Source organism: Notolepis coatsorum (assembly GCF_963971535.1).
Source record: "Notolepis coatsorum genome assembly, chromosome: 9".
Taxonomy (NCBI): Eukaryota; Metazoa; Chordata; class Actinopteri; order Aulopiformes; family Paralepididae; genus Notolepis; species Notolepis coatsorum.
In genome coordinates, this window is record NC_140173.1 from 115,325,364 (window position 1) to 115,340,062 (window position 14,699).

Consider the following 14,699-nt stretch of genomic DNA (forward strand, 5'->3'; position numbering starts at 1 on the left):
ATCACTTACTACCATAGGGTATTTTATATCGGTATCACTGTACAAAATACTATAACACAGTAAATACATCTGATTAGTATTATTAATCAGTAGTAGTCATTTTATATATATATATATATATATATAATATATATATATATATATATATATATATATATGTATATATATATATATATAAACACTCCAGTTTAATCATCTGTATATTACTATTGCACTTCACTGTTACATTTACATTGTGGTTAAATAATAATAATGACACTATATTTGAATCTAATGTGATGCAGGGCTCCAGTGCCTCTTAAAATGCTACTGCTAATAAACATGCTGCATAGTCTTCTGCTGGTCCTGCTGCATAGTCTTCTGCTGGTCATGCTGCATAGTCTTCTGCTGGTCATGCTGCATAGTCTTCTGCTGGTCATGCTGCATAGTCTTCTGCTGGTCATGCTGCATAGTCTTCTGCTGGTCCTGCTGCATAGTCTTCTGCTGGTCATGCTGCAGACCAGATGGTTGGCTGGGCTCATTCTTAAAAGTAGAATAGTGGGTGCTCCAATAAACACATTCTCATCAGTAGAGTCCTACTAATTCCTTTTGGCGACGTGGCTTCAACCGCAAGAAAGGCCACACTTCGGCCATGGCTACACTTTCTGTAGGTTTCAGATGAGGCTAGAGTGACTAGGTTTGATACAGAAATGCAACAGCTTTGCTTTTCTTCACGGTAGAGAGAGTGTGATATCAGCCGGGTCATGTGGTGGATGCCTCACTGGTACACAGTGTAGTTGGTGTCGGGTTCTGGTTGTCATTATGTGGTTTTTGTAATGCATCATTCCCTGCTCTTGTGTTTGGCTGGCTTTAAATTATGCTTAGCAAATTATCCCGACGCCCAAATAAAATCTGTTTTTATTCATGCTTGATAAAAAAATTTAAAGAGATGTAGTTAAACTAGTAATTGACCCATTCTCAAGCCCTGCCCTCTTTTCTTGATCCTCCAATCACAACTGTTGCTTCCCTCAGACAAACAAGATCGGTCAATTGAACTGTAGCAGACTACTCCCCCGACACCCCTCCTCCTCCCCCCCCTGCCCTCACCGGTGATCCAGGAGACGTGGGAGGAGTAGGTCCTGGACAGCCAGTTGGGCGAGACGAAGTTGTGCAGGCCCAGGGCGTACAGGCCGATCTCGAAGGCACACAGGTGCAGGTTGCGGTGGGGCCCCTGGTGGCCCCCGCTGGCGGAGGGCTGGGTGAAGATGGAGGTAGAGGAGTTCCCTCCGGCCTTGATCAGCACGGTCTTGGCCAGCTCGAAGTAGAAGTGGGCCGCTGCCTCCGACGGCTGGTTGGGAACATGGGGAACGTGGCACTCTGGGCGACGGCCTTTGTACCTGGTCAAGGAATAAGTTAATTTAGTTATTTGTAAAGCAGAGCGGGCAGTCCACTCTACTTAGTATTTTGATCCGTTTAGTATCTAGTATATTTGAGCAACTCAGACGAAGAACCATATTGCTCCGTTTTCAGAAGAACAACGTTTACAAACTTTATTATCTAAAGATGGTAAGTAAGGGTGTTGTGTTCATTCAGAATTAAAGTAGTTGAGAACTTTCTTGTGATACATTACATTCACCTCGACTTTACAACTGTAAATACATGACATGTCCAAAGATTTTAAACATGGAATTATATTGTTCAGAGTAGCGGTTTCAAATTCACAAGGTTATCGATCGTCTTTTTGAATATTATATATATAATTTATTTTGGGACTAGAATGCTTTCTTTGGATATGGTTACACTTGGTGTTCATTGCAGTTTTTATCATCAGATGACGCCAAGATGCAGAGATGGATCAAAACGCACAGGAATCCAATTTTGCTCACATTACCATCGCATCTTCAAAACCTGATACGGATGTGGTCAGGCTTGTATCATGTTCAGATTTCTATATAGTCCGAACACAATCCAGCCAAAATGAACATATACGCAATACTAAGAGATGAGCGGGTGGAATGAGACAGACGGATACAGATTTTAGTAAATGCAGCCATGAGTGAAAAGAGCATCCGCACAACTCAAATATGTGCAAGAATTATATATATATATTTGCAAGCTTTCAGTCGGAGACCTTCTTCAGAGCATGAAGTAAATGCAGCTATAGAACACTGGTTCTCAACTCTTTTCATGTCAAGGACCCCAAAATATATACACATTAGGCAGGATTCCCCATTTGATAGGATTTTGTCTCAGGGGCCCCCAAAACCCCCAAACTGCTCCAGCAGCACTTCACTGCAGGAGACCCTGAACACTGAGCTCTCTGATTAAATGCATGTGTAGAGGACTGTGTGCATGTGTAACTAGGAGAGAAATGTGAAAAGACAAATATCAATTGCCTTGTGTACATTGATAAAGTAATTTACTATCTGGCTAAGTGTCAGATTGATCAGATCTATTAAAAGAAGAAATATATATATATACTGTATATATATATATAAATAAATAAATAAATTAAATAAATAAATAAATAAATAAATAAATAAATAAATAAATAAATAAATAAATACAAATAATTAAATGATTCACATAAATAAATTTTTTTTAAAAGAATTATTCACGTTGTAATGACGTGAATGAATGTGAATCTGATCCAGGGTCATTCTACCTGCTTGTGTCTGTGCTCTTGGCTCTGGCCCCTCCTCCAGCCCTGCGAGAGCCGCTCGATGATGAAGAGCCCAGCGAATCAGAGGAGGAGCTGCTGATGCTGTCGCTGTCTTGGCCTCTCCCCCAGGAAGCTGCTGCCCAGCCCCCTCGGAGCGGCCGTCGGCTGAGGGTGGGAGAGCTGTCAGAAGTGGTCTCTGGGGCACTGCTGTCGATGCTCGCCATGCCTGGAAAAATTACAACACCGAAGGAGTCAGTGTTTATATCTGAAATGTGTCTGAAGTGTTTTTGATGGATTGTTTGTACTTGTGTTTGAGGGTCTAGCACTGTAAAAAAATAAAAATCGAATCAGACGTTTTTAGCCTACCAAGTCATGTTTCCGGGGGCGCATCAGAAAACAGACCACCATCGCATTCCTCGTCAAAAAGTACAATGTACAAAACCAACTGCTGGTGCCTCTGGGAGTCTGTGGAAAACCTGCAGAGTTTGCTCTATTTCTGCTGGGCAGTTAAACTCAGTTAAACTTGCCAATTTCTCAGAAGTTGCCTACCGCAGCTTTAACACATTCACTGCCAACAACGATTAAACTCGTTATTGGCCGTCAATCGTTGTACGCCAACAATGAGTATAATAATAATAATAATTCATTTAATTTATATAGCGCTTCTCAATAACCCGAAGTCGCTGACAGTAGTCGGGAGCAGGAGTACAAACAAAGAAACGAAAGCAAAGAAACAAAAACAAAAACAACAAAGAAACAAAAACAAAAAGGAACATGAGACCATGGGGGGAACAGGGGAGAGAGCCTGATAGCACAAAAAAAGAGACTGGAGACAGATATCAATCAGGTTGGAGGGGAGGGGGGGGGGTTTAGGGGTGGGGGGGGTTGAAGGCAAGGGAGAACAGGTGGGTTTTGAGGCGAGCTTTGAAGGTGGAGAGTGTAGGGGAGTCTCTGATGGACTGGGGGAGGGAGTTCCAGAGTCGGGGTGCAGTGCGAGAGAAGGCCCGATCTCCGAAGTTTTTAAGCTTGGATGTCGGGACAGTGAGGGAGGCAGTGGAGGAGGACCGGAGGGAACGGGTGGGGCGGTAGGGGAGAAGGAGATCAGTCAGGTAGGGGGGGGCCAGGCTGTGGAGGGCTTTGAAGGTGAGGAGTAATGTTTTAAAGTTAATGCGGTGTTTGATCGGGAGCCAGTGGAGGGAGTGGAGGACAGGAGTGATGTGTTCGCGGGACCGGGTGTTAGTGAGGAGGCGGGCAGCTGAATTTTGGACCATTTGCAGTTTATGGAGGGAGCGGGAGGTGATACCAGTGAGGAGGGAGTTGCAGTAGTCCAGGCGGGAGGAGATGAAGGCGTGAATGAGGGATTCAGCAGCGGGGGGGAGAGGCAGTGACGGATTTTTGCGATGTTGCGGAGGTGAAAGTAGGATATTTTTACGATGGAGCGGACATGGGGGTCAAATGAGAGGGTGGGGTCAAGGAGGACACCAAGGTTGCGGACTAGGGGGGAGGGGGTGATGGTGGAGTCGTTGATGGTGAGTGTGATGGGTCCGGATCTGGTGAGGGTGGTTTTGGTGCCAATGATGAGAAGTTCAGTCTTGTCACTGTTCAGTTTGAGGAAGTTGTGGGTCATCCAAGTTTGGAGTTCGGTGATGCATGATTCGATGTGACTGAGGGGTGGGCTGTGGGTATACTCGTTATTTCTTTTATTCGATATTTCCATTCATTATCCATCCAGGGAGCCTGGTGTTATCATGGGGCTGAGTCTAATCGCTAAAGTGCAATACCGGCCGCATCCTACCAGGCGGCGGTATCAAGCACCATTTGAAACCTTGTGTATTGGGCTGCGCCACACACTAAACGCTCCGGGCACTCTTTTCTACTAACCTGAACCTAGGGCTTCACCCGATCGAATTGAATCGTTTTCGGGACCCCCGATTCATTATGCTGTGGTGGGTTATGTCGTGGACCAAATGGACATACGATCTACCAGATGGCAATCAAATAATTGGAATATTCTTTTTGGAATCTCACCGGCCACAGGTAAGAGCAATTTAACGTCAATTTCAGCTCGATTGTGCCTTGTTTTCATAGCCATCGCCCTGATCAGCGTATGTTGTTGTACTAACGAATGCTGTTATTGACAATCAATTAATCAGAAACGACCCCCCCCCTTTATGCATTCATGATGGAACATAATACCGATCATATGCATTTGAATTTTTTATTGTAGCGTGTGTAGGGACGAAATGCCAATGGATTTAGTATAATACACGTCGCAGGCTATTACTAGCCTCCCAGGAATTACCCTAAACCGCTCTAAAACCATACTTATATTCACCACGGTATAAAACGGGAATGTATATAATATATATAATATATTATTATATATATAATATAGAATATAGTTATAGCCCTGCAAACAAGGTGACAGACTCCATTGGTTTAATGCGTGGCAGCGCATAGCCATATCCCGGAAACAGTGTGGCAGCCAATGAGTTAAGCATCGGGTATAACATTATTGCAATAAGCTCAATAAACTATCCTGGACACTGACATTTTCCCCGACACATGGATCGGCATCAACGGAAACCCTGACAACAATGTCATGTCATTGCAATGTAGGTGAAATACCTATGCAAACGTCTTCCCCCAGTGAATCTCGTAGTTATATCAATATTGAGTGGTCACAGTTTCAAACAGTTTCATGTTTCTAGGTTAAGTATTTAAGGTTAGCTATTGTCCCTCTGTCATCTTGTTAAAATCAGTATTATAAGTTGAGGAATCATCTACTGATCTATGCACAAAAAAAAGATTGTGTTAGGTAGGCAACGTTGTGCATGTCTAAAGTAACGCTAGGGCCTAAAATAAAAAATGGTTTGGTTCCGGTTGCCGACCGACCCTGCCGATTTAGGTGCGACCCAGAGTTTAAAAAATATAAAAAATTTAATAAATCTTTTTTTCAATATAGTTTCATAAAAATCTTAGTCAAACCTTTAGTATTATGGATATTAAACATGCTGGCAGAGTACATGCATCCATGTTGTCGTGAACATTTTAATTAAATAAAGAAATTCCCTATCCATAGTCGCCATGGGAAAAAATTAAATAAAAAATAAAATAAATTCCCTACCTACCCATGGCCTTAACACTATAAGGACCAGCCACGAGTTTATACGGGTTTCGGTGCCATGCGTTGTGGACCAGAGGCACGTATATAGCCGTGGCATTTGTTATTGCTGTTATTCCATTTTAATAACCGGATCAAGGTCCCCCACCGGCTCTGCAGATCTACCCTCGTCTGTGGAATCGAGAACATGCAATACCGGCCAGATCCTCTTAGGGGCGCCATCGCTCCACTGCAGTATGTTCCTGTGGGCAACTGAAAAAAATAAATTTCTTCCAATGGAGTATCATTATAGCTTGATCCTGAACGAACACAATATACCGTGGATTACGTTTCGAATTGCAGATTTCACCATGGAATAATGGGATTTATCATCAGCCAATGGACATATCGATCTACCAGATGCCGAGCGATAACAGGGAAATGCTGGGGGGTATCCCACGGGCACACGGTAAGACCTTTTTCACCTAAATTACAGCCGGATCGGAGCTTGCTGTGCAACGCAAGCAGTCGATCAGTGAATGTGGATAGTTACACGGACACTGTATTGGTAATCAATAATACTAAATGACGTGTGTCCCCCCCCCCCCCCTTTCATGCATACATGCTCTGGGAGAGCCCGGATCATATGCAGTTAGTTTTATTTCTTTAGCATATATAAAACGGAAATGCCGTTGAATATAACGTTAGTAGCTATTAGCTCCACAACTAGCTTTCCAGAAAATATATGAGACAAAATCTGCGATAAAGCTTATATTCACGGCACTATAAAATGACAACCTACCTACCGATGCATTTTTTTTGTCCTTTAAGCCATTTTGAAGTGACGGTTTATGAACTCAATTGACAATGAGAATGGACAGATAGCAATAATATAAAGTATAGATATAGTTGTACAAAGAGACACTGGTTTGTTGACAAACCTTGGTCCTCAACCACTATATTAGACGGGCCCCATCGGTCGCCAAAGTGTTAACTGACAACTAGGGCTGACCTTCAAATTTTCTTTGGCAATCGAAGCTTCGGGGCCGAGCTTCGATTTTAATTCGAAGCTTCGAATTAAAAAAAATTTAATTACCTTTTTTTTTTATATATATATTTTTTTGTATTATCTTATGTTGTGGGACTTGTACAGCACTTTGGTAAACGTTGTTGTTTTTAAATGTGCTCTATAAATAAAGTGGATTGGATTAATGAATTAAGTAGCCCCTTTCGTGACTGTGACGCAGCCAACACGGCTGTGTGATTTAATTCAAGGTGGATCGCTGTTGTCATTTGAACAACTTCAGATTTCATGGGAACTACCAATCCCCCAAATCAAGAATGTTTAAGATGAATGAAGTAAGATTTTGATTATTTGAAATATGGCCTGTGTAGACTAAACTATGCACAGAATTATGTCAGTCTACAAGGTCCGGATTCTACATGGTCCGGCAATGTAGACCTTGTAGACTCCACTACAGACCAATTATCAGTGAATGTTCATGCATTTTTAAGAAGGGCTACTTCCACAAAAAAACAAAGAACTCACCAAAACATCTCAGTAGCACCTTATCTAAATGTTCTATTTTATATATGGAGATTAATATTTATTTATGTATTGCATGCATTTCTACATTTTATTTCCTATTTTGTTTATTCATCCCACTGGATCCCAGTATCTTTCTTTCTTATGTGTGGAATTCTACAAGGCATTTACATTCACATTTACATTTAGTCATTTAGCTGACGCTTTTATCCAAAGCGACTTACAAGTTCTGTACGACAGGTCATCAGGAAGGATACAACTCTATCAGCTGAGTAACAATATTCATCAAAGTGTTGCGTGTTACAGTGTAGGTTAGTTTATTAGGACAAGTGCATAACAGTAAGGTTAGTTAGGGTTCGATTTTTTTTTATTTTTTTTTTTTTATTTTATTTCAGATAATGGTTGAAGAAGTGCGTCTTTAGTCGACGGCGAAAGATTGGACGGGATTCGGCTGTCCTAACTGGGGTGGGTAGTTCATTCCACCATTGTGGGGCAAGGACTGAGAATAGGCGTGTAGGTGGTGTATATGTGTTTGAGGATGATATCCTTCAAACAGGCAATAGTGATGATATAATTCGGGCAGTGCTGAGCTGGGCTCCTTTCCTCCAGTGTATTTGTCCCCCGGCCCCACCCAATGGCCCCATGCACACACACACACACAGAAGTAAAAAAAAAAAAAAAAAAAAAATGAAAAAGAATTTCTTTTTTAAACTACGTTTTTTTTTTTTTATGTTCGAAGCTTGTGCCATCGAACAAAGCTTCGAAGCTTCGAAGTATTTAAGACAGCCCTACTGGGGTGCTCCAGTAGCACACCATGTTACCGCGCTCGCGCGGGACTCCGTGCTGCGTCACGGATCTGGTTGACTCCGAGTTCGATTCCCGGACCCGCCGTCATTTGCCGAATGTCTCCCCCTGCTCTCTCTCCCGTTTCACCCTGCAACTGTCGGTCATGCTTGACCAGGAAAGCGATAAACGCTAAAATAAAAATAAAAAAAAAAAAGTAAAAAAAAAAAAAAAAAGACAGCCAACAGGAACCAAACAATTTTTTTTTATGCCCAGGGACAGAAAGCACAGCCTCCGGAGAAGGAGATAATCCAGCAGTATAGGTATATAATATATACTTTCTTTACAAGTGAAATACAAATACTTACCAATTTAGGAGACCATTCATGACTGTAAAAGTTAAATAGGATGTGGTGCATTATCAAGTGCACCGTAACTGTTGATAAACGGACACGTTCGAGTGGTTCTGTGAGTGAGTGGCGAGTAGTGAGCACTGAGCACAGCTGTCAGACAGCAGTTCCAAAGGTGAGGTCAATTCTAGTGAGGTGCCTTGCTCCATGGCAGGAATGACACAGACTTCAAGAATGCCAAAGTCATCCCTATATATAAAAAAGGGAGCAAATCTGACCCCAGCAATTATAGACCAGTCTCAATTTTAAGTGTGTTATCCAATGTCCTAGAGAAGATAGTCCATGAACAAGTCCAGGAATATGCAAGCAGCCATGACCTCCTGTACGACCTCCAATCCGGCTTTAGGAAGTCCTACTCTACTGAAACATGTCTTCTTTATCTTACAGACAGTATCAGGAGGGAGATAGATTCAGGTAAGCTGTGTGGGCTAGTTCTTCTAGACCTACAGAAGGCTTTCGACACAGTGAACCATGACCTACTGCTTAAGGCCAAGCTTAAGGCCTTGGGTATGTCTGAGACAGTGGTCAGATGGTTCTCTTCCTACCTTTCTGACAGGGTGCAGCGGGTTGAGGTCAGTGGCACTATGTCAGAGGCCAAGCCCATTGTATGTGGGGTCCCACAAGGAAGCGTGCTAGGACCGCTCCTTTTTTTACTGTACATAAATGACATGTCAGCAGCATGCTCATGTAACTTGTTTTTATTTGCAGACGACTCAGCCCTGCTAGTCTCACACAAGGATCAGAACACACTAGAACAGATGCTAGGTGAAGAACTTGCAGGGGTCAGCAGGTGGCTTTCGGACAACATGCTTTCTCTTCAACTAGGTAAGACAGAGGCAGTACTATTAGGCTCCAAGCCCACGCTCAGGAACGCACGGGAGTTTAACATCCAGTTAGGAGCTGTAACCCTAAAACAGCAAAAAAAAGCGAAGTATCTAGGCTGTATGATAGACGGAAGCCTAGATGGGGAGGCTATGGCCTCCCAAGTACTGGGCAAAGTCAACGCCCGCACCAGATACCTAGCTAGGAAAGCCAACCTCCTTGGCAGAGATAGCCTCAGGCTACTAGCAAATAGCCTAGTACTCTGCCACTTTGACTATGGTAGCGTGTCGTGGTTCGAGGGCCTGACAGTGACCATAAAAAAGAAGCTTCAGGTTTCCCAAAATAAGCTGGTAAGGGTGGTAATGGGTCTTGGCCCTCGCACCCACATAGGGAAGAGTCACTTTCAGGAGCTAAACTGGCTTCCTGTGGAGGCCAGAGTTACCCAGCTCAGACTGAACATAGTGCACAATATTATAAATCAAAGGTCCCCTAGATACCTCCAGAACTACTTCACCCCGGTCAACGAATCCCACAACCACAGAACTAGAGCAAGCATAGCAAACCTGAAGCCTGCTTCTTTCCGATCCAAACTGGGCCAGTGCTCCCTTACTTTCTCTGGAGCCCAGGATTGGAACAAGCTGCCTATCCCCATCAAGCAGAGCTTGAGCCTCCACAGCTTCAAGAGAAGCGTCAGGAAGTGGCTCATGGACAGAATAGAGGAATAGCCCCCTATAGTTTGAATGGGTTTCCAACCAGTTTTTAGTTATTGTGGGGTATACAATTTTAGCGATAAGTTAGTCTTATAATGTTTTAAATGTATGTGTTTTGTGTTATTGTCATGTTTTTGTTGTGGCCTAACAGCCCTGGGACCATGACGGAAATAAGGGTTTTACTCTCTCATGTTATCCTTTGGATCCTTGTTGTGTGTTTTTAATCCATCAATAAAATCAATCAATCAATATAGCCCTGTAACACATTTTCATAGTAAGTGCATATAGATGATGTTTTGCCCGCTCACACAGGTGTCTGCACCTCTCCAAGAGCCCTTGTAGTTTGCACTATTTTTCATTCATAAGCAGCCAAGAGTGGAGTTTAACATTTGACTGCTTGAAAGAAAGAAAAGCTGCTGATGAACACATTTCTAGAACGTTTGAAAACGTATTTTCCGCCAATTTCTTAGGAGCCTGGACCACACAATTCAAAGTCCAGGCCTTTTGCAGGGGAACTGTGTAAACCCTTGGAACGTTCTATAAAACAAACCTTCTTCTGCCAAGCCATATGCACGTGTTAAGAGAAGCCATATGCCCCTGGCCAGAAATAGCACCCTCATGTTTCTCTGTTTCACTGGATCTCTCAGCCAAGTGGTTTCTCTGAAGCGGTGGAGGAGGTTTCTTCTTCTAATCGCTATTTTTGTCTAACCGTTGTTTAAACAAGCATATCAATTAGGAACAAATCCTTTATGTACTATGACCTTTAGACAAAGACGTCACCTGTGTGTTTCTTCTTCTGACGGACAGGTGAGCCCCAGCAGCGGCCACTGTACGCCCCCCGACCCCCCAGTGCCAGCCGGCTGGGCACGGTGCCCTCAGGCTTGAAGGGAGCCACCTCACTCTGCTGGTCGCATGCTGAAGGGGTCCCTCCATCTGATGATGACACAATGGAAGAAACAGGTCGAGGAGGTTAGAAAGGAAAAGTACTGTTGAGAAAACTGAATTAACAGCAGAATTAAAAGCAGAATTAACTGTACTACCTAAAATAACTGAAAAAACGGAATTAAAGTAACTGTACTACCTAAAATAACTGTAAAGCAGAATGAATGTACTACCTAAAATCATAGGAGTAATGTTGTACTATGTCTGTCATGTGAGGCTAAGTTGTTGCTGATATTATTTATTGTATATATATATATATTTTTTTTGCCTTTTTCATGCCATTATTGCAAAATATTTGCAATATTTTAATAACCTTACCACCTTTAAACGATGGAGCGTATGAACAGATAAGAAAAATAGCTAAAGGAATTCACTTTAAAATAAGGAAAATAAAGTTTCAAAACTGGAAGTTGCCAGTATGATACTTATTTATTTATAGTATATGCATGATTGTCAGCATCATATACTTCTGTTTGATCCTGCATGGATTCAGTGACCTTGTAGAGCACTGGATTGTGGAATACATTTCACACAGGAAGCTTGTATGTTGTACTCTTTGCGGAAGGGAGAAAAAAAAACGAGGATTCAACATTTCAAGGTAATGTAAACGCTCCCTTCCTTCACAAAAGTTTGGATTTGGGGATCCTCCCCCCTGGGAAGACGAGGAACGAGAATAAAGAATTTAGCCGGGTCCTAACTCACCTTGCTCCCTAGTCTCGACTCCCTCTCCCGCTGCGGTGCTGTTCTGGACCCCGTTCCCAGTCAAGCCCTGCTGCTGGCCAGACCCTCCTCCACCGGGCACCGGCACCGAGGAGGAGGTGGTGGACGAGGTGGAGGCTACAGCCGTGGCAGAGGAAGAGGGGCCGTGCTTGGAGACCCCTCCCGCGGTGCCACTCACCCCACCGTGGCCGGTGGCATGCTTGGACGGGCTGCGTTGGCTGCTGGTGGCTGGCTTGCTGGAGTAGAAGGAGCTCAGGGTTTGAGGCTTGTGGGTCTGACTCTCCCTGTCCAACAGCTTGTCCAAGATCTGGGGGGGAGAGAGAGAGAGAGAAAGAACAGAGAGAAGAAAGAGAGAGAACAGAGAGAGAAGAAAGAGTACAGGAAGAGGAAAGGGAGATACAGAAAATATAGGGAAAGGAGATGGAGGTGAGAGAGAGAGAGAGAGATAGAGAGAGAGAGAGAGAGAGAGAGAGAGAGAGAGAGAGAGAGAGAGAGAGAGAACAGAGAGAGAAAGAAGAAAGAGTACAGGAAGAGAAAAGGAGACAGAAAAGATAGGGAAAGGAGATGGAGGTGAGAGAGAACAAAAAGAAAATGGGGAGAGTGGTAGAAGGATAGGTGGGAGAAAAGAAAAAGAAAGATGGGAAGGAAAATAGAGGGAAAGATAGAAGAGGGTAGATGATATCAGAGACAGAAGGGTAGCAGAAGTAGACCAACGCAGCAGAACCCTGCACTAAACCCTCCAGGGATACACAGTATAAGATGTTTCATGATGGGACAGAGCGAAACTAGAGAAAATATATAGTAAAATCTGCCCCCTGAAAGTCAATGAGTCGAATCATCTGTCACAAAGCCCTCAAGTCGACTGAGATTCTTCAAATGGCAGAAGAGTAGCCAGGGGCGAGGTGCAACAGAGAGGTGAAACTCGCTGGCTACTTCCGTCACCAGCTCTGGGGAGCAGTGAGACGTAAAATTGCTTATACCAATAAAAGTAGAGGAGGCTTATTTGATTGAACAAGCTTTGCGATGTTTATGGTCTTAGAAACATACTGACATTTTAAACTGGGAATGTCAATCTGTGGATCTTGTTTTAAAGAGGGATTTTTTTGTCTCACCACACATATGAGTGCATGCTTACCAACTGTTTGCCTGTTTTACTGCAACACTACTATCACCGACATCTAAGAAGGGAGATCCCCCCTTCTAAGGTTTCTCTCCTCCACATTGCCTGTGGTGCATTTTTTCCTATTGCTAGGTTTTAGTGAGTTTTTCCTTACCTTCACGTGGGGTATGTCTGGGAGTGTTGCATTTATTTAGCATTTATTGAAAAAATTTTGGACTTTATGGTGTTTTTGTTTTGTTCTTGACTTATTGTGATGTTTCTTCTTGACTTGTTTAAAGAAGACGTGTCCGGCCCATGGGGACATTAACGCGTGTTGTCGGGCCTTACAAATACATTTTATTTATTTATTGATTTTTTTTATTATATGCGGGGTGCATACTGATGACTTATTTCACATTTTTTGGCGATTTACAGACAACGAGGGTAAACTAGGCTAACGATTTGGCTAGATCAAATTGAGAAAGAATTCCATTTACAATATTGAAATTGACATTCCTGATATTTAAGCAGTTGATTTGCAAATTCTTTCCGAGTTCCCTCTTCCTATATATTACCCTCTTTGGTGTAGCGGTAGAGACTGTACCCATAATGCAATGTTGGTGACTTCCGGATAACTCTGGATAATAGTAAATTGTTGTCGTTCACCTAGCTTCATGGCGTCCTGTCTCCATTATACATGGTGTCAAGGGAGTGAAAAATAACTAAATCTCTGTGCTCTACTCTGCTATAAGCTGCAGGTGTTTTTCCTCCGTGAGTAGTGAGTAGAGCAGCTTAGTAGCCAAAATAATGGCTAAAAACAGTGATGAACGATGCATGCTCTCGAAAGCGGAGTCTGCGAGTTGCTAGTCAACAGGGCCTGTGGCCGGATAAACACAAGGGAGAGAAGAGAAATGATGTTCTGAACTTTTTGTGATTAATAAGACAACATTCAAAAAAAATACCCACGTTTATTTCCTGTTGCAAAGTTTGCTAATGTGATAGTTGACAGGAAATACATTTGGGTCCAAAATGTTCCCTAGCAACAGAATTCTAGTGAAACAGTCTATAGGGGGGGGGGGGGGATTGTTGAATAGTCGTATTGCCAAATCCGAATTCTGAGTCAGGTACATCACAATAACACACGTAAACAGATTTTCTCAATTCAAAAGTCAAAGCCAAGTTTAGCTTTTGTATACCAAGGCTGCCTTTGATGGGACCTCTTGTTTTATGCATTGTGCTGAAACACAAATGACACAGAGAGGACATTAGTTTCTTAAGCCTCAGGGTGTATTGGTGAATTAGTCTGCTGTGCATCAGAGCACTCTCTTAACTACTTAACTGGACTGTTAATAAATTCTTACTGCTGTCGGAATCCCTGTTTAATTATTCAGACTGTCACTCTCTCAGTGCTCAGTAGGTCCTCAGACCAAGGAGTAGGTGCAGCAGACCGTTAAAATACTCACAACAGAAGCCAAATGGTATCAAGAGGCTTTACTTGCTCGCAAACTGGGCTTACACTCCACACAGCTGTGAACATGGCGCATCCTAGGGACCACGACTTGCTGCACACCATACACACTTTTAAAGCATGTGTGATCAAGCTTGAGAAAACCTACTTCAGTGTGTGATCGAGCTCTAGAAAACCTACTTCACACAGTGTGTGTGTGATCAAGCTCTAGAAAACCTACTTCCCAGTTTGTGTGATCAAGCTCTAGAACACCTACTTCCCAGTGTGTGTGATCAAGCTCTAGAACACATACTTTACAGCATAGGTGTCAAACTCACGGCCCGCGGGCCAAATCCGGCCCGCCACGTCATTTGATGTGGCCCCCCAAGAGCTCAGGTATAATAAAAAAAAAAAAAAAAAAAAAATGTTTACATTAATATTGGGTTAAAAAATAGCAGTGTTAAAATAATTGTGGG

The 14,699-nt window shown here is 42.9% G+C and overlaps 1 protein-coding gene across 1 annotated transcript in view; it reads right to left on the bottom strand.

Moving 5' to 3' along the window:
• Window positions 1-14,699, bottom strand: part of zswim8 (zinc finger, SWIM-type containing 8) — a 204,645-nt gene that overhangs the window by 38,292 nt on the left and 151,654 nt on the right. The window contains exons 16-19 of the mRNA XM_084322223.1: window positions 11,660-11,984; window positions 10,796-10,948; window positions 2,645-2,867; window positions 1,087-1,376 (exon numbers count right to left, since the gene is read on the bottom strand). Coding sequence (XP_084178349.1) covers window positions 1,087-1,376; window positions 2,645-2,867; window positions 10,796-10,948; window positions 11,660-11,984 — 991 coding nt within the window. The remainder of the gene's footprint in view (window positions 1-1,086; window positions 1,377-2,644; window positions 2,868-10,795; window positions 10,949-11,659; window positions 11,985-14,699) is intronic.